This window comes from Tursiops truncatus, chromosome 7, assembly GCF_011762595.2.
Source record: "Tursiops truncatus isolate mTurTru1 chromosome 7, mTurTru1.mat.Y, whole genome shotgun sequence".
In the NCBI taxonomy this organism is placed as follows: domain Eukaryota; kingdom Metazoa; phylum Chordata; class Mammalia; order Artiodactyla; family Delphinidae; genus Tursiops; species Tursiops truncatus.
The window spans coordinates 71,228,601-71,249,978 of NC_047040.1; the positions used below are offsets into that span (position 1 = coordinate 71,228,601).

The window sequence follows — 21,378 nt, forward strand, 5'->3', positions numbered from 1 at the left end:
CAGAAATTTTTTAAAATTTTATTTCCATCTGAGTCACCTTTGGGGGACTAGATAATATGAGCAACGTTTCAGTACTGTCACCATCATGATTTCATGTAAAATGAAATGGCATCTCATGTACAAAGGATATTCACAAATACAATCAATTATTCTTCCCGCTTTCATTGTGCGGACAAAGGCTTATAGTAGAGTCTTTGTTTTCCGGTTATTACTATGCCACATTTCCCCCTCTTTCCTTGAGCCTGTTCAAGTTCTTGGGTTTTTTGTTTTGCTAAGCAGCCTATGATCTAAAAACCAGTAATGAAGAAGGAGTACTTTGTCAGAAAGGTCAAATTGTCAGCCTTCCTCCTCCTGTCCTTCCAAATACAAAAGCAGTCTAACCTCCCTGCCCCCTCTGGAGTGACCCACGGAGGGGTTCTGGCTGACACTGTCAATTACTCACACAGATAAGGCTGGAGAGAGAAGTTAAGGGAGTGAATTCAGAGCACATCCTGGCGGGCTGGATGTGGTGCTCCTGTGATCCACGCCTCATTTAATAATGTTTTGAACTAAAATAGCTTATTTCTAAAATAAGATTTTTCTCTAATTTACTGCAAGGTTGAGACATTTTCTGAGTAGTATAGCAGAAATCATTTTATATCTGATCAAAATCTGGCAAGTATTGGCATGACACAAAATGAAGTGTATTTTAAAACTGGTGACTACATAAAAATAGACTGATAGAAGTGATATGATTTTATAATATTGGAAGAGAAAGAACTAAAATAACTAAGTCTAAATATAGAAGACTAATGAACCCATGTCTCCTGTACTGTATGATTTTAAAGAATAGAGCCACCCTTGTTTGCTCCCAGGGCTTAGCCATACACGTTTGTCATTTTTTGTCTAGGTGCCAAAGCTTGTTTGCTTTCTCTCTAAGGGGCTAGCCAGTTGACTAAGGAGTAATCTTTACCAAAAAGTATATATATATATTTTAGCCAATTTCTATTTGGAAGCTTGACGATCCAGACAAAACCATTCTGGATTGCACCAAAATTAAGTTCCAGGCCAGTTTATCCACTAGTCTCTCACTTACATTATCTAAGTCCCTAATCTCAGTGGGATAACATGAAATAAGCAGTATGAAAGACCCTTAAAAAACAACAACAACAAAAACAAAAACAGTACAGTGTTATCTAGATACTTATGTCCTCTTTGCTCATACCGAGTTCCTGGCTCTATTCTGGGGTCTCTGCCTGCATTTTCTCGCCTTGATTCTCAGAACAACCCCATGAATACTATTATTATCCATATTTACAGAGGAGAAAACTAAGACACATAGCGATTAAATAAGGTCACATGATGGTGGAGCCAGGATTCAAACCCATGCATTCTGTCCTTAAAGCCAACATGTTTGATTTTTACCATCCCATAGGAACCATTTACAGTAAATCTTATAAGTCTGAACAGAGAGAGAGAGAAGAAGAGAGAGAGAGAGAGAGAAAGAGGAAAGGAGAGAAGGAGAAATTTTGAGTGAATGTCCCTTTTCTTTAATTTGCTTTTAAAGTTTTGGGCTTAAAGATTTTAAATTAGTTAAAACATTTAGGTTTTAAGAATTAATTAAACAAATGTAGAAGTGGCTGTAGCTAATGGCAGATAGAATAAATATAAATATATCAAGACAAACATTCAAGTTTTGAGTGGGTCAGAGAAGAAACTGGTAAATGAGAATACACCAAAAATATATATATTTTACTGTTTAACTAAATCAGATTGTGTCCTTAATTTTCATTTTCCTTGTTTAAGGGATGGGAGAGACATGGTGGATTCTGTTACAAAATTGACACCGTCCTTCGAAGCTTTGACCACGCCTCCAGTGGTTACTACTGTCCTCCTGCACTTGTAACCATTACAAACAGGTAAAATAGAAATTTTCTATCAGAAACATGCAGTGCTTTTTTGCCGTGAGGGTTCTTGGGATGATAAAATCTAGCCACAATCAGTAACTAGTGAAAATCTAAAGTGTACTGTACAACAGAGTATTAAGTTATTTAAATTATTGATTTAGATGAATTTAAACCATACAATGTTAATTTTTTTTTTTTTTTTTTTTGCGGTACGCGGGCCTCTCACTGTTGTGGCCTCTCCCATTGCGGAGCACAGGCTCCGGACGCGCAGGCTCAGCAGCCATGGCTCACGGCCCAGTCGCTCCGCAGCATGTGGGGGGCACAAACCCGTGTCCCCTGCATCGGCAGGCGGTCTCTCAACCACTGTGCCACCAGGGAAGCCCCTACAATGTTAATTTTAAATTGATTTTTGAGTAACAAATAGTAAAATTTAAGATGTCTTTTATTTTCCATAAAGATTTCTTAATTACCTAGCTTTGCTAATATATTCAGTTGTAATGATATTTTATCTAAGTGCTTGCAATAGAAAAGAAATATGTTATTTAAATATGAAGTGTTTTTTAAATGTAATGTGTATGAGTCATGTGGAGTTTTTTTAGAACAAAAGTAAGTAAAACTAAACTGTGGAGGATTTTCAAATGCTTCCCCAGTGCTTCTTAGGTCTACGTTTGTTTAGATTTAGATTTCTCTATGCACAGGTATCTTTACCATACAAACAGAGAAACTGTGCCCTTTTCACACTCCATACAATTTGCAACATGTTACAGATGTGTAGCAAGGGATAAAAGTACCAACATCAGAAGAGACCTCAGTGTCATTATCAATGCCAGGAGGACAGTGAGAGCTGGGAGACAGACTCCTCCAGGCTGAAGACAGAATCAAGGTAGAACTCTTCAGTGGTTCCGTGGAAAATTATACCCACAAAGCAAGTCGCTTGCTTTTTTACCGAGGTCATTGCCTTTAAAAAAAATCTGTTGAAGACCAGGAATCAGGACAACTGGTGCTATGGTTTTATCTAGAGACCCCTTCACATGCAGGTCTAACCTGTAGGAGGAATTCTGTGTGCTTTCTCTGCTCTCCCCACATGGGACGTCAACGTCAAAGCTGCCAGTGTTTCCTTCCTCCTCTTACCTCTTACCTTCTGTCTCAGTCTTTCCTCCAAACAATGCACAGGAATGCACACATATACACACACACATACACACACACAGAGGGACAGATTGACCACATTTGGCAAAATAAATTGCCAGGTGAAAAATTTTATGCTCAAGAAACCCTTTCTTCGGGGCACAGCACCACTTCTGATGTATCTCAGTGTTGTTTTTAGTTCTGCTTTCTCCTTCCCAGAATAGCTACCAGGCAGAAGAAAGCCTTTATCCTCAGCCTTGTTCACCCACCCACAAGCTTTCGAGAGTACCTTGGGCTAGAAGTCCTCCAGTCAGTGAGTCAACATTGGACTTTATTCAGGATCTTGACCAATGAAGATATGCTCTTTCGTTAATTATAATGTTTTTCACTGAAGAAGAAGGTCTAATTATTTCACCTGTTTTTACATCTTATTCTTTCTTTTTTTGTGTGTAATATTCATTGAGTGTCTATCACATACCTGGCACTGTGTTAACTACTTTTCATATGTTATCTGACTATGCAAAAATCAACAGTCAAGAGTTTATTAGAGGGACTTGCCTGGTGGCACAGTGGTTAAGAATCTGCCTGCCAATGCAGGGGACACAGGTTTGAGCCCTGGCCCGGGAAGATCCCACATGCCACGGAGCAACTAAGCCCGTGTGCCACAACTACTGAGCCTGCACTCTAGAGCCCACGAGCCACAACTACTGAGCCCACGCACCACAACTACTGAAGCCTGTGCACTCTAGGGCCCATGCTCCACAACAAGAGAAGCCACCGCAATGAGAAGCCCACGCACTGCAAGGAAGACTAACCCCCGCTCACCGCAACTAGAGAAAGCCTGCGCACAGCAACGAAGACCCAACACAGCCAAAAAATAAATTAAAAAAAAAGTTTATTAGAAAATTATTTATTGAATATCTATACTGTGAGAGGCATCATATTAAACACTGGCATGCTGTACAAAAAAAAAATAAAAGGCATAGTGCAGTTGCCCAGGTACCACTTGCAGGCCAGCAGCAAAAGAGATAGAACACAAACGCATGAAACAAGTGAAGAAAGTGGAATAACACAATAAATGGACAAACTCAAAGTGACATTACAGATAACTCATAGTGCCAAAGTGACCCAAGTAAGGCAGAAACCTGTTAGAGTTCAAACACTTCATTTTCTAGGAATCCTTTGGGGACCTCATGCAAATGATAGCAAGTGTCTAGAAAACAACCTACTATGTTTCATTTCCCCCAAAACTGAATAAGAGAGTGTGCTGTGAATACTATAAATTTTTTTATAAACTCTATTCAGTAGCCAAAGCTGATGTGTAGTCCAACTCTAAAATAGATCTATAGCTTGGGTAAATTTGTTTTCATCCCCTCCTCGACCTCCTAGGCCCCCCAGGTGACCTTTTGCTGGCATGCTACTCAGTCACCAGTCAAGCCCCCGAGTACTACATGTTAGTCCCAGTGAGGCATCTCTCCCAGGCAGTTAACATGCATCAACACTGCCTTGCAAACATGTCTGCATCCAGAGCAATGACTCAAGACTGAGACATACAAGTTGAAGACAGGAAGTGTCCTAAGCTCTTGATTTTTATTCATTCGGACCTTATCAGATAAGAAACAAAGACCCACGGCATACTGTTCTTTGAGTGACAATTCACATTCGAGTATTTTTCAACAGCATCTTTTGTCTGAGAAGGTTGGGCAGTAGATGGACAGTCTCCTCAGATCCAGGAGTATCCACTAGCAACCTTGGTAATCATTTTCTTCCATTACTGATTTCCTGTTTGAGTTAAGACACCCCTGTCACTCACCAGTACCTAAGCTTGTAGCTGCTAATTGATTTTCTGCTCTTCTGCACAACTGAGCAACAGATTTTACGGGCACAATTAGAACCACCTGCTACAAATTACGTCCTTCTTTTGTTATGGGGCAACTGCTCCTGGCCTAGGACTTTTAACACTTTGTGGAAGAGAGAGGGGAAGAAAAACAAACCCTTATTCCCAAATAACAGAATTTTATTTGCTTGCTGTTAGAAAATTTTGTTAGGCCTGGCCACCTGCTTTCAGACAGAGCAGGAATGCAAAACTTGAGTTCCAGAGTTACTATGGATAATTGTCTAAATGCATGTATATCTAAACCTTCGATCAATCATCCTTGGAATATTTGTACAAAATAATCCAAATGACATTCGATTTTGAGAATTTTGCCCCAAATGAGAAATGCTGCAATATCTCATTTTTTCCTAAGTTTAAACGTGCATTATTTGCAAGCATTTTTATAGCTCTGCCGTTTTCTTGCAACCATATCCCCTAAACACTTTTACAGTTAACTTTTTAATATTGTGGAAAAATATAATACATAACAAAATTATCATTTTAACCATTTTAAGTGTACAGTCCAGTGGCATTAAGTACATTCATATTATTGTACAAACATCACCACCATCCAGCTCCAAAATATTTTTCATCTTCCCAAACTGAAATTCTGTATCCACTAAACACTAACTCCCCATTTCCCTTGCTCCCAGCTTTTGGCAACCACCATTCTACTTTCTGTGTCTGTGAAGTTGACTACTACAGTTACCTTATAACTAGGATCATACAGTAGTTGTCTATTGTGCCTAGTTTATTTCACTTATCCTGATGTCCTCTAGGTTAATCCATGTTGTAGCATGTGTCAGAATGTCCTTCCTTTTTTTTTTTTTTTAAAGAAGATGTTGGGGGTAGGAGTTTTTATTAATTAATTAATTTATTTTTGCTGTGTTGGGTCTTCGTTTCTCTACGAGGGCTTTCTCTAGTTGTGGTAAGCGTGGGCCACTCTTCATCGCAGTGTGCGGGACTCTCACTATCGCGGCCTCTCTTGTTGCGGAGCACAGGCTCCAGACGCATAGGCTCAGTAGTTGTGGCTCACGGGCCTAGTTGCTCCACGGCATGTGGGATCCTCCCAGACCAGGGCTTGAACCCATGTCCCCTGCATTGGCAGGCAGATTCTCAACAACTGCGCCACCAGGGAAGCCCTGTCCTTCCTTTTTAAGGCTGAATAATATTCCATAGTATGGATATATGACATTTTGTTTATCCATTCATCTGTTGATAGACACAAGATACTTCTGCCTTTTCGATATTGTGAATAATGCTGCTATGAATGTGAATATCCAAATATCTTTCAAGTTCCTGCTTTCAATTATTTTGGGTACTATACCCAGAAATGGAATTTCTGGATCATATAATAATTCTATTTTTAACTTTTTGAGGAAAAACCATACTGGTTTCCATAGGAGCTACAACATTTTACATTCCCACCAGTAGTGCACAAGGGCTCCAACTCCTCCACCTCCTAGCCAACGCTTGCTTATTTTCTGTTTTTACATATTAGCCATCCTATGGATGTGATGTGGTATCTCATTGTGGTTTTGATTTGCATTTTCCTAATGATTAGTGAGCTGAGCATCTTTTCATGTTCTTATTGGCATCTTTATATCTCCTTTGGAGAAACGTCTATTCAAGTCTTTTTCCCATTTTTGAACAGAAGTGTTTGTTTTCTGTCATTGAATTGTAGGAGTCTTTGTATATTCTGGATATTAATTGTTTATCAGATACATAATTTGCAAATACTATCTCCTATTCGTGGGTTGCCTTTCACTCTGTTGATAGTGTCCTTTGATGTGCAGAAGTTTTTAATTTTGATTAAGTCCAATTTATCCTTTCTTATTTTTTTGCTGGTGCTTTTGGTGTTTTATCCAAGAAATCACTGCCACATTCAACGCCATGAAAAATTTCCCCTATGTTTTCTTCTAAGAGTGTTACAGTTTTAGCTCATATGTTTAGGTCTTTGATCCACTTTGTGTTAATTTTTGTAAATGGTGTAGGGTAAGAGTCCAGCTGCATTCTTTTGTAGGTGGATACTCACTTTTCACAACGTTATTATTGAAAAGACTGTCCTTTCCTCATTGAATGGTCTTGGCACCCTTGTGGAAAATCATTTGACCATATATGCAATGATTTATTTCTGAGTTCTCTATTCTATTCCATTGGTCTATATGTCTGTCTTTATGCCAGTATCACACTGTTTAGATTACTGTACTTTTTAGTAAGTTTTGAAATCAAGAAGTGTGAGACCTCCAACTTCGTTCTGCTTTTTCATGCTTGTTTTTGCTATTCAGGATGTCTTGAAATTCCGTATGAATTTTAAGATGAATTTTTCTACTTCTGCCAAAAAAAAAATCACTGCGATTTTTACAGAGATTGCATTCAATCTGTCGATCACTTTGGGTAGTATGGACATTTTAACAATAAATCTTCCAATCCATGAATATGGGATGTCTTTCCATTTATTTGTGGCTTCTTTAATTTTATTTTTTAACATCTTTATTGGAGTATAGTTGCTTTACAAACTTGTATTAGTTTCTGCTGTATAACAAAGTGAATCAGCTGTATGTCTACATATATCCCCATGTCCCCTCCCTCTTGCGTCTCACTCCCACCCTCCCTATCCCACCCCTCTAGGTGGTCACAGAGCACAGAGTTGATCTCCCTGTGCTATGCAGCTGCTTCCCACTAGCTATCTATTTTACATTTGGTGGTATATATATGTCAATGCTATTCTTTCACTTTGTCCCAGCTTACCCTTCCCCCTCCCCGTGTCCTCAAGTCCATTCTCTACATCTGTGTCTTTATTCCTGTCTTGCCCCAGGTTCATCAGAACCTTTTTTTTGATTCCATATATATGTGTTAGCATATGGTATTTGTTATTCTCTTTCTGACTTACTTCACTCTGTATGACAGACTCTAGGTCCATCCACCTCACTACAAATAACTCAATTTTGTTTCTTTATATGGCTGAGTAATATTCCATTGTATATATGTGCCATATCTTCTTTATCCATTCATCTGTTGATGGACTCTTTGTATCTTCTTTAATTTCTTTCAGCAATGTTTTCTAGTTTTCAGTGTACAAGTCTTTTGCCTCCTTGGTCAAGTTCGTTCCCCAGTACTTTATTATTTTTGATGCTATTGTAAATGGAATTATTTTCCTTTTCAGACTGTTCATTGTTAGTATATAAAAATGCAACTGATTTTTGTGTGTTGACTTTGTATCCTCCACTTGCTGAATTCATTTATTAATTCTAACAGTTTTTAATTTTTTGGTAGAATGCAGTTAACTTACTTTTTAAAAACACACTTTGGGGCTTCCCTGGTGGCGCAGTGGTTGAGAGTCCACCTGCCGATGCAGGGGACACGGGTTCGTGCCCCAGTCCCGGAGGATCCCACATGCCGCGGAGTGGCTGGGCGCGTGAGCCATGGCCGCTGAGCCTGCGCATCCGGAGCCTGTGCTCCGCAACGGGAGAGGCCACAACAGTGAGAGGCCCGCGTACCGAAAAAAAAAAAAAAAACACATTTTACTTACCCTTTTTAAAATTACACAATAGAAACATTCTCATTGGTAGAAATGCAAGCAAGCCAGAAGAATAGCGATTAAAAAGTGAAAGTGCCCCCTTACCTTTACTCTTGCCCCCTCCCAGCCAATCTCTCTTCCCTTCCCAAAGGTAACTGCCACTAAAAGTTTGCATTGCTCTTCCAGGTTTATTTCTTGTGTACATATTAGATGTATTTTCTAATTCTATATTTTTCTTCTAGTCTTTTGAAAGAAACAATATCCAAAAAACTTAACATTTCTAGTTCTTGAGGAATACCATCAGAAACTTCTTGCAGTAGTGGTCATGACACGCCTCCCATTTGAAAACTACTGATATTCTACTGCCATTCTTCATTTAAAAGAAAGCAATTTATCACTTTAATATTAGTTCAGCAATAGAGTTAGTTATTTGAAAATGGTATCAAAAGTGCTAACAAGTGTTTTATTGGGAGAAATACAATTGCAATTACTCAGCTCAAAGCTGAGTCCCTCCTAACCAAATCATGTATGTATATATATATATATATATATACATACATACACATATTGTTTAAGTTGAAATGGCTCTCTAGTGAAGCTACTTCCAATGCATTACGTTTTTTCAATCTCTGGTCTTAGGTACCGCAAACACAGTCATTAATTACTGATTTCTACTAACTACTGTGTTATTCACAGACAAGAAACATCTTTTTTTTTTTCAGCTACATATGTCACTGGCTAAACTGATGAAGAAATATAATGTTCAATTAGAGATTTAAGCATAAAATACCTTTTTCAAAGTGTGCATTTTTGAAATATAAAATATTTACTTTGAAATGAAAAAATGTGTCAAGTATGCCCAAAAAATGCATTGCTATCTTCAAATTGCATTTTTTTTAAATTAAAATTTAATGTTTAGCACCATGAGCAACAGATTCTTCTCAAACTGATAGAAGTTCAAGATACACTTGTTTTTTTCTGGTTTACATTGAAAATAAACATTTGATCGCTTGCCTTTTTAAAGGATTGATGGGAAATTTTTTTTCCTGATTTTTAAGAAGTATTCACCTACAGACTTTGATTTTATAAGTAGGTTATAAGCAAAATATTTTATCATTTGTTTTTCTGAAGAATAACAATTTTTACTTTACTGAATTCCTCAAAAAATACATAAAAATATGTACATATGGTTATTGTTTGTTTCTTAAATCATAATAACATTTAAATTAAACAACATCGGTAAACCAGACAGAAAATCCAGGTATGAAACTCTGGAATATTCTCAAATGAAGAATTCTAAAACACAGGGCCAGAAAAGACTTTAAGAGGTCATCTGCTCTATTACCGTTAAGCCAGAGTTTTCACAACTCTTTAAGTGTTTGAAGCCAAACAGTGAGTGATAAAGAATATAAAAAGAGCTCTTGTTTCTTTATCAGTTGGAAACAGACACTCAAGAGATTGCATGCTGTTATCCAGAGTTAATTTCTTAGAGTACATGGTTTAGAAAAAAGATATAGTTGCTGAATTTTGTTATTTACAATGCCATCTTCTAAACTGGACCAGGAAAAACTAGAGTCCTGTTTTTATCTGAAGGTTATAGGATTTAATGTATTAGTATTATATGTAACTGCTTAAAAGATATACTTGCCAATTCAAAAAGCAGATTTGTATTGTTTTGAGCAATGATAAATGGTTATAAAATAGCAAATCAGAGTGGACTAAATAAATCTAAAACCAACAGGGGACAAAAGCAAAGTGTTGTCATGAATAATGATACCAGAAACCAAGCTCACAGACAACGTTATCTCTCCATTATCCAATAAATGCCATAGTACAAGGTAATGGAAGAACCAGTGATGTCCCCTGGGTTTAGAACCAGCACAGTGCCTAGTGGTCCTGACCGTAGCCTCCATGGTGCAGTGCCTTGCTGGCCTCCTAGCATTGTAGTTTCAGGCACCAGCTACGCATGATAATGATGCTACTCTGCCTCAGAGGGGAGAAGGAAAAACAGATCCCATGTTATAAAAGCATGGACCAGTGGAAGTGTAAGGAAACTTACACAGCATCTAGAGAGTATTTACTTTTACATACCTTCTTTTTTTATATATACCTTCTTTCTGAAGCATGTTTATGTAAGGTTCTGCCACTGCAATCTGATTTAAAAAGAACTTTTCTAATTTCAAATGTGTGCTATTTAGATTATCAATAGACTATCTGCAGAAAATATTCACTAAAGCATATGCTCTGCAAAGATGAGTATCATGGGTGCCTCATAAAACTAACTGTTGCTAGTGATGTTCATAAGGCAGTTAAAAAGTTTGCCTCTTTGTGTTTTCTCTTTCTCTCCCCTATTTCCTTTGAGACTCCTCTATTCTTGAATGACCCCATTTCTTCTGCTTCCTTTAGCAAGTTAAAGATGCATGGTAATGAAAAAAAATCCAAAATCAGATGAAAAAGTCTAATGCTTTCTCCTTAGGTTTCCTGGATAATTTCATCAGGTGTTTCCCTTCTTAATGACTCAGCGGGTCTGGCCAAAAGTTACCACTGTTTGAAAGGTGTTTCTTCAAAACTTTACATGTATTGAAAGTAAATTTTTCAAGATAGTTTCCAATTTAGCTTAAAACTTCAATGCTGGTTAAAGTTTAATACATGTTTCTGTTAGGTATTCATGTGGAAACATGCATACAAATTTTCTAGATTCTGCTTTCAATGCATTCATGTTGAAGAGGGAGCATTGCCAGCAGTCAATGAACACTAATTCATTCAGCCGTTTGGGGAATATAGTGGGTATACTTCTTTGGATTAGTTCCTAAGGTTTTAAATTTATCTTCAGTGAATATGCACATCTGAACGCATTTGAATAAGCCAGTGACTCCATGTGCCTGTGAACAAACTGCTCTGGGAGACATAAAATTGCTACTCCAATTTCTGTTCCATTCTCACCAGGCAAGTGTGGTGGGTGGGCGCATGTGAACCCTGTGTCCGGCAGATGCTCATTCAGAAAAGCATAGGGTCCCTCCTCCTCCCTCTTCTCCACCTCCCCCACCGCCACCTCCCCACCACATGCACATTACAGCATGTGTGTGCTGTGTGGCCTAATTACACAACAGGGCATATGTTGCGCCAAGAAATGTATCGCTAGCTTTCTGGACTTTACTACCTACACTCCGAAACTGGAACCGGACTCTGTTCCTTGAAAGAATTGAGCACCACCTTTGAGGATCAAATTTTCCTCACTCATATATTTCTGGAAATTGCACTGATGTTTGGCATTTATTAGTAACATTCAGGGTCTTTGAGTATTTTTCTGTCCCATGTTCTAAAGAATTCATGAGAAATGCTTACACGGGTGCCATTCTGTGCACCTTATTATGTTTTAACGACATTTCTTTATTGCCCAGAAACTTACTATAATCATTTCCTTTTTCCCTTTTTCAGGTTTGAACAGGCTTTTATTACCAGTTTGATCAGTAGTGTGGTAAAAACGAAGGACACTTATTTTTGGATAGCTCTTCAAGATCAAAATGATACAGGAGAATACACTTGGAAGACGGCAGGGCAGAAGTCAGAGCCGGTGAAGTACACACACTGGAATGCACGTCAGCCCCGTGAGTAGAGGGCACTGTCACACCACTTCTCCCTCCTGTTTTCTTTGCCCCCAAATTCTATCAACCTCACGGTCCACCTCCTCTGATTCTTCCTTAGTGTTTTCTTAATGCATAAATCAACTAAAACAATTACCACCGGTTCTCAGGGGTGATATATGGCTGGCCATTTTTTAAAGTATAATTCATATGAGTCATTTGACGAGTTCAAGGTATAAATTCATTGCTCAAGACCACACATGCCTTTGTTAGCAGAAGTCCAGTTTCTCCCTCCTAAAGTCTTTTCCTCATCCGCCCTCATTGTCCAAGAATCTCAGGGGCTTACTCAGTCCAGAATACTCTGTCATACTTCAAAGCAGAGTGAATGGCCACATTTGAGCATATCTAATCAGTTCACAGTCACTGCCACGTGACTTTGCTGTGGAATGTTACTTAGGTAACATTCTTGCTAGTCCATCTCCTCCATGGACTTCTGTGGTGCCTTAGCCAGAATTTCAGAGTTACAGGTCTATTAATTCACCATCCTGTGCTCAGCTCTGGATCCCAAAGCATGAAACTGTGCCGGAGAAGCTAATGGTTTCAGCCATAATCTACACTAAAACCAGGCCCTGTGGACCAAGCTTTAGGCCCTTGTGTTAATCTTAGGTCACCAACCTAGATCCAACACACCTTTACCTCAGTGTGAACCCTGTTTGGATGCCTTGATCCCTTTATTTTTTGAAAAAAAATAATTTTATTTATTTTATTTATTTATTTTTGGCTGCATTGGGTATTTGCCGCTATGCACAGGATTTTTCTACTTGCAGCAAGTGGGGGCTACTCTTCGTTGTGGCTTGTGGGCTCTGGAGCACAGGCTCAGTAGTTGTGGTTCACAGGCTTAGTTGCTCTGTGGCATGTGGGATCTTCCCGGACCAGGGCTCGAACCCATGTCCCCTGCATTGGCAGGCAGATTCTTAACCACTGCACTGCCAGGGAAGCCCTTGGTCCCTTTCTTGCCTGGGGATCTCAATCAGGGCTACCCCAATAGACAATAGGCAATAGGTTATCTTTAAATTTGTATCTAGAGGAAATGGGTTAGAGGCCTCAAGCTCCTCCCTGAGGAAAGATAACTATTATTATAATATTATAATAATTGTTATCATATATCACATATATAACAATAATTAGAGAACTAAACACCAATTAAAAGATATTTTTAGAGTGGTTCAAAAAATAAGACCCAAGTATATGTTGTCTAAAAAAACCCCACTTTAAATACAGACACCTATAGATTAAAAGTAAAGGGATAGAGAAAGATATCCATGTTAACATTAATCAAAAGAAAGCAGGAATAGCTATATTAATTTGACACAGAGCAGACTTCAGAATAAGAAAAATTTCCAGGGATTAAAAATGGACATTACATAAAGATAAAAAAGTCAGCTCTAAAGAAGACATAACAATCCTTAATGTGCATGTACCTAACAACAGAGTATCAAAATATATGAGGGAAAAACTGATAGAACTCCAAGGAGAAATAGATGAATCTACTGTTATAGTTAGAGACTCTTAACACCCCTATGACAGAAATGGACAGATCCAGCAGACAGAAAATCAGTAAGGACAAAATTGAACTCAACAGCACTATCAATCAACTGGATATGATTGACATCTCTAGACTACTTCATCCAACAACAGCAACAGCAGATTACACATTCTTCTCAAGCTCATGTGGAACATCCACTGAGATAGACTACATTCTAGGCCATAAAACACACTTAACAAATTTAAAACAAGTCATACAATGTCTGCTCTCAGATCACATGAAATTAAATAGAAATAAAGAACAGAAAGATAGCTGAGAAAATTCCAAAATACTTGGAGATTAAGCAGTACACTTCTAAATAACACATCGGTCGAAGAAGAAATCTCAAGAGAAAATTTTTTAACATTTTAAATTAAATGAAAATGAAAATACATTTATGAGATGAAGAGAAAGCAGGGCTTAGAGGGAAATTTATAGCACTGAATGCACATAATAGAAAAGAAGAAATATTGAAAATCAGTAATCTAAGCTTCCACCTTAGGAAACTAGAAAAAGAAGAGCATATTAAATTCAAAGTAGAAGAAAAGAAATAATAAGAATTAGAGCAGAAATCAATGAAATTGAAGACAGGAAATCAATGAAGAAAATCAATGAAGCTAAAAGCTGGTTCTTTGAAAATATCAATGAAATTGATAAGCCTCTAGCCAGGCTCACTAAGAAAAAAGAGAGGAGACACAAGTTACTAGTATCATAAATGGAAAAAAGGGACATCACTACAGATCCCATGGACATTAAAAGGATAAAAAAGGAATATTATGAGCAACTCTATATCCATAAATTTGACAACCGAGGTGAAATTGACCAATTCTTTGAAAGACACAATCTACCAAAACTCACACAAGAAGAAATAGACCCTCTGAATAAGCCTACATCTATTAAGAAATTGAATCAGTAATTCATAACTTTCCAAAACAGAAAGCAGCAGGCTCATATGGGTTCAACTGGTGAATTCTACCAAACATTTAAGGAAGAAATCATACCAGCTTTCTACAACTTCTTCCAGAAGTTAGAAGCAGAGGGATACTTTGTAACTCGTTCTATGAGGGCAACATTACCCTAATACCAAAGTCAGACAAGGACATTACAAGAAAAGAAAACTACAGACCACTATCTCTCATGAACATAGGCACAAAAAATCTTTAACAAAATATTAACAAATTGAATCCAACAATGTATAAAGAGGGTTACACACCTCAGTCAAGTGGAATTTACCCCAAGTATGCAAGGCTGGTTCAACATTTGAAAACTTATTAATGTTATCCATGACATCAACAGGCTAAAAAAGCAAAATCACATGATCGTATCAATAGATGCAGAAAAAAGCATCTGACAAAATTCAACACCCATTCATGTTAAAAACTGTTAGCAAACAAGGAATAGAGGGGAACTTCCTCAACTTGATAAAGAACGTCTACAGAAAACCCACAGTTATCATACTTAATGGTGAAAAACTAGCAGCTTCCCCACTAAGATCAGGAACAAGGCAAGGATGTTCCTTTTCAACACTCTTTTAAACATTGTACTAGAAGTCCTAGCTAATGCAATAAGACAAGAAAAGCAATTAAAAGGTACAGATTGGAAGAAAAAAATAAAACTTTGTTCACAGATGACATGATTGTTTATGTAGAAAATTAGAAAGAATCAAAAACAATTCCTGGAACTAATAAGCAATTATAGCAAGATTGCAGGATACAAGATTAATGCTCAAAAGTCAATTGCTTTTCTGTATACCAGCAATGAAAAGGGGAACTTTAAATTAAAAACATATTACATTAACACCCCTCAAAATGAAATTTTTAGATATAAATCTAACAATATATATAAGATCTATAGAGGAAAACTATAACCTTTAATGGCAGAAATCAAGAAGAACTAAATAAATAGAGAGAGATTCCATGTTCATAGGTAGACTCAGTATTGTCAAAATGTCACTACTACACAAATTGACCTACAGACTCAATGCTATCCCAATCAAAACACCAGCAAATTATTTTGTGGATATTGACAAACTGGTTCTAAAGCTTATAATGAGAAGCAAAAGACCCAGGATAACCAACTCAGTACTGAAGGAGAAGAACAAAGTCAGAGGATTGATACTACCTGACTTCAAGAGTTATTATAAATCTACAGCAATTAAGACAATATGGTTTTGGCAAGAAAAAAAAAGACAAATAAATCAATAAAAAAGTATAAAGAGCCTAGAAATAGACTGACACAAAAATAGTCAGCTGATCACTGAAAAAGAAGCAAAAACAATACAATAGAAAAAACTTTTTGACAAATGGTGCGTGGCCAATTGCACATCCACATGCCAAAAAAAAAAAAAAAAAAAAAATTAGACACAGGGTTTACACCCTTAACAAAATTAACTCAAAATGGATCATAACCCTAAATGTAAAACACAAAGCTTTGACATTCCCAGAAGAAAAGATAATAGAAAACCTACATGACCTTGGGTATGGTGATGACTTTTTAGATAAAACACCAAAAGCAAAATCCATGAAATAAATAATTGATGAGCTAGATTTCATTAGAACTAAAACTTCATTAAAACTTGTGCTCTGAGAAAGATAATGTCAAGAGAATGAGAAGACAAGCCACAGAATGGGAGAAAATATTTGTAAAAATCATATCTGATAAAGAACTGTTATACAAAATATACAAGGAACTCTTAAAACTCAACAAGTAAACAAAAAACCCAATCTAAAAATGGACAAAAATCTTAAAGAAGATATATAGATGAAAAGTAAGCATATGAAAATATGTCGAACATCATATGTCATTAGGAAATTGCAAATTAAAACAACGAGATACTGCCACACACTTATTAGAATGACCAAAATCCAAAACACTGACAACACCAAATGCTGGCAATGATTTGGAGCAACAGGAGTGCTCATACATTGCTGGCAGGAATGCAAAATGGTATAGCCACTTTCAATGACAGGTTGGCATTTGCTTACGGAAGTAAACATACTCTTACCATACAATCCAACACTTACACTCCTTGGTGTTTACCCAAATGAATTGAAAACATGTCGACACAAAGACATGCATACGGATTTTTTTTTATAGAAGCTTTATTCATACTTGCCAAAACTTACAAGCAATCAAGATTTCCTTTAGTAGATGAGTGAATAAACTGTGTTACATGCAGACAATGGAATATTATTCAGCGCTAAAAAGAAATGAGCTATCAAGTCATGAAAAGACATGGAGGAAACTTAAATGTGTATTACTAAGTGAAAGAAGCCAATCTGAAAAGGCTGCATACTGTGTAATTCCAACCATATGACATTCTGGAAAAGTCAAAACTATGGAGACAGTAAAAAGATAAGTGGTTTCCAGGGGCTGGGGGAGGGAGGAGTTTATAGGCAGAGCACAGAGGATTTGGAGGGCGGTGAAACCATTCTATATGATACCACAGTGGTGGATATATGTCATTGTACATTTGTCCAAACCCACAGAATGTACAACATCAAGAGCGGCCCCTAATGTAAACCATGGGCTTGGGGTGATAATGATGTGTCAATATAGGTTTTAACAAATGTACCATTCTTGTATGGGATGTCAGAAGTAAGGTACGTGGGGCACAGGGTATAAGGGAAGTCTGTACCTTCTGCTAAATTTTTTCTGTGAACCTAAAATGCTCTAAAATATATTGTTTATTTATTTATTTTTTTAAAAATCTATACTTTTAAAGGATGCATGCAAGGTGAAGTAAGACAAATTAGATTCTTTGTGTATAACCATTGGTTTAGGAAATTTGTATATAAACCGGTGACTGCATAGCTCTAAACAAGAAACATCACAATTCACTCAATAAACAACCTTCTCATTCTACAAATTTATGAATGTTATTAAAATGCAGAGAATAGTAAAGTTCCATGTCACACTATTACTGGAAAAAAAACCCAGGTATCATTTCTAATATACTTTGTAATTTTGTGAGGAGTGTCTATACCTGTCAAAATAAATTAATATATTTTGAGTAGACAAAGTTCTTAGTTTTTAATGTTATCTTCCTTGGGGCATATTTGAATGTCTAAAATTTGGAATTGAAGCAGAACTCCTTGTCATTCATAAGTTTCTGCTGTAATTTATTTGAGTGGCACTACTCTTTTTCTCTTTTCCCTGAAGCAAAAATAATACCGTGATGCTCAGTTTGGCTGCTCAGGCTGATTGACATTGAGTAAATTGTCTCTGAAAATGTAAATCTTTTTTTGAAGAAAACAGCAATATAAAAACCCCTGTGTTTCCTTTTTTCTTTTAAATTGCAGTTTGCAGAAACACCATCCTAAATGACATTTTTTTTTCCTGCCTGTCACAAAAGAATCCAATAGCTTGGTTCCCATGTCAGAACCTTAATCCAGCCCAGACTGACTACATAAATTGACCACTGAACAGGAAGCCTGCAGCTTTTTATAAACTCAGTGAAGACTCTGTCCTTATGTCATATCATCAAAATATTCAATCTGTGGTGGAATCATAGTCCTGCCATTTTTTCAACCTTATATTATGTTCACCAAATAGCATAATGAACCACCATATATACCCATCACCCAGTGTCATCAATAATCAACCCATGGTCAATCTTGTTTCATCTATACTCCCACCCACTCCTCCCATTTCCCATATTTTTTCATAGAAAATCCCAGATGTCATATCATTTCATCCATAAATATTTCAGTGTTATCTCTAAAAGATAAAGACTCCTTTTTAGAAACATGACTATAATACAATTATCACAACTAAAAGTAATTAACTATAATTCCATAGCATCATAAATCTTCAGTTAATGCTCAAATTCCTAAATGATTCATAACTATTATATAATGTATTTTAGAGTTCTTCATTTGAATCAAGATCAAGAAAAGGTGCATGCACTGTAATTGGTTGGTATATCTCCTAAAGTCTGTTTTAATCTGTGTTTTCCTCTTCCTTGCCCACTGTCATTTTTTAAAATTTTTATTTGTTGATGCAAATGTGTTTGTCCTGTAGAGCTTCCTTCAGTCTAGGTTTTATTTTATTTTATTTTTTGCGGTACGCGGGTCTCTCACTGTTGTGGTCTCTCCCATTGCGGAGCACAAGCTCCGGACGCGCAGGCCCAGGGGCCATGGCTCACGGGCCCAGCCGCTCCGCAGCATGTGGGATCTTTGCGGACCGAGGCACGAACCCGTGTCCCCTGCATCGTCAGGTGGACTCTCAACCACTGCTCCACCAGGGAAGCCCCTAGGTTTTCTTACTGTATCCCCACAACACATTAAAAATGTGTTACTCTTCTGGAAGAGGCCCGCCTGCTATTCTAGGAAGTAACAGTTCACTAAAGAGTATATACTGCTTGTTGAGCTGGAAGAATAACAATATACTACCTTTGGTATAAAAAGCAAACATTTGAGTATTCTTTGCACTGAGTGTCACAGTGCTAATAAATGGAAGTCTTTAATATAAAAAAAGTTACTCTATTCTTTTTATTTTTCATAAAATTGATATTTTTAAAATGACATTTTTAAAAAGTTGGAATCAGAGGCCTGATCTAAATCAGACTCTTATTTTTTTGGAAAGACCATTTCATAGATAGTTGTATGCTCCATATGGAGGCATATAATGTCCAGTTCTCTTACTATTTGCAATGTTAGAAGCCATTAATGATCGATGCCTAGATTCATGGATTCATTAGGGATTTCTTCATAGCTTCATAGCTGGGATATTTCTATAAAGAGATAATTTCCTGCTATCCTTACTAAAACAACAACAAAGAGACTATGGTACTTGGTATTTTAAGAGAAGTAACCATTCAGGTAAAACAGGAAAAACAGTTTTGATCCATACTAACTAGTGCCACTGATTAAAGGGAAAGATGGCAAATAGGGCCTTTCTCATTTAGGGAGAAGCTAATGCATTAGAAACCTAAATGTACTTTGTACTTAGATTAAGGATTCAATATAAATGGAGGCTGCTCTATGGTGAAAGAAAACAGGTTAGTCCATCCTTTAAGACATTCAAAAATACTCTTCCAAGTTATATTAGAGTTTCACAGTTATTTCATAGAGAAAATTTTGCATCCATCCATAACTCAGGCTCTGTGACAAAAGGTTTGTGTTTCTAGATCTAGATAGCACTGTGAAAAAGGTATGTTTCACTCATGGGATAACTCCAGAGTATTTACCCTAATTGTCTCAAGTCAGTGGAAATCTTCTCTCAGTGACAAGGAAAATGGGATTGCTTAGTCAGATCTGTTTTCTTGAAACTGCCCTACGCATGGAAAGGAGAACCGTATCTAGCCAGCAGATAGATAGTTATCCATTTTAGGTCACATCAGAGTACTGAAATGAACCAACACATAAATGAGGACAAACAGCCTCATTTCTGAGCACCCTTTGGGTATTTCCCATATCTTTTTATAAATATATAGGTAACTGTCATACACACTAAAAATGTGGTAGTAGATCTTCAATGAAATGCTATGGTCTCACCAAGGAGAGAAGCATGACCAGGGGAAAGAGAGGGAGCTCCATAGAAATGGAGAAGCATAGTTAGAGGGGAAGATTCAAGCATTCATTCAACAGCTATTTATTGAATGTCCACCTCCTCTGTACCTTGACATTGTCTCATGGTAGACTCAGTTAAATATGGTTTCAAATTCCAGATCAAACCCTCAAGAACTACATGGCCCTAAGGCAAGTTACTACACCTCTGTGCCTTGGTTTTTCCATTAGTGAACTGTAGATGCTAATATCCACCTCAAAGAGGTTTTGAAGTTAAATAGGAAAAAGACCATATAAAATGCCTAACATGGTATCAGGCAGATAAGCAGAACTCCATGAAACCTCACCTTCCCTGACCCAAAGCTTCACTTTTCTCCACGGAGAAGGAGAGGAGAGAGATGGAAGGTGGCTGGGGCAGAGGGCCTGAGATTAAGGATGTGAAAGTTGTTGCAGGGAAAGGGAAATGAGTAGACAGGCTCAAGTAAAATAATTGTCTAAAGGCCCAGTTATGATTCCCTCCTGCCCTGAGGCCACAAATAGATTTTGTTTGTTTTCAGGTATACGGCCAGAGAAGTGAAAGATGGAGGCTTTCCCAGGTTGGTTCAATTTACTATAAGGCTAGATAGCTTTACCAAATTGAAGAGACTAGACTAGTGAATTGGAATTTCTTAATTAACTGAAAGTGTTCCCATTTGTGTTTGATGGAGAGGGTAAAGGGGCGGGGATAGAGGGAGGCTAAGGCAGGTGAGGAGAATCAGTTCAAATGTGAGATTCACCGCTAAGGGATAGGATGACAGTTGCTCTTTTCCAGTGGGAAATGAGTTAATCAAATTGGAGAACAATTTCTCTGGGAGAAGAAACACCTCTGCTCTTTTCCACACCCTACCCTTATTATTTGGCTTCACAAGCATCCCCACAACATAAAATTATAAATTTGGTTTATATCTCCCTTAGCCCAGTCTCCCTTTATTATACCACTTTACTGCTTCTTTGAGGCTGAGACTCTAAAATTTAGGTCAAATGTTTCATTAAGTTAACCATTTTCGAATACCAATAACACTACTGCACACTTTTTATCTTCAGAGCAGCTCACAAACATCTTCTTCGCTAATGAAGATGAGTTGAATATCTAGTGTCTAAAACCAAAGCTATTTAATCATTGTCTGATGTGGGAAAGTAAGACAAAATGCAAGACCAACAAAAAAGTATATCGCATTTTAAACTTGCTGATTTGAGCTTTTTAAAAATTCTTTGAACATGCAGGCAGAACCTGTGCCACAAAATCCCAGC

The 21,378-nt window shown here is 37.3% G+C and overlaps 1 protein-coding gene and 1 long non-coding RNA gene across 2 annotated transcripts in view; one reads left to right on the forward strand and one right to left on the reverse strand.

Moving 5' to 3' along the window:
* The window catches only part of PLA2R1 (phospholipase A2 receptor 1), a 119,968-nt gene that overhangs the window by 44,636 nt on the left and 53,954 nt on the right, over positions 1-21,378 (forward strand). Inside the window, 2 exon segments of the mRNA XM_019923216.3 lie at positions 1,786-1,898; positions 11,849-12,018. Of these exon segments, the coding sequence (XP_019778775.3) occupies positions 1,786-1,898; positions 11,849-12,018 (283 nt within the window).
* Positions 1-21,378, reverse strand: part of LOC109547925 (uncharacterized) — a 147,398-nt gene that overhangs the window by 21,989 nt on the left and 104,031 nt on the right. The gene's annotated exons all lie outside the window — the stretch shown is intronic.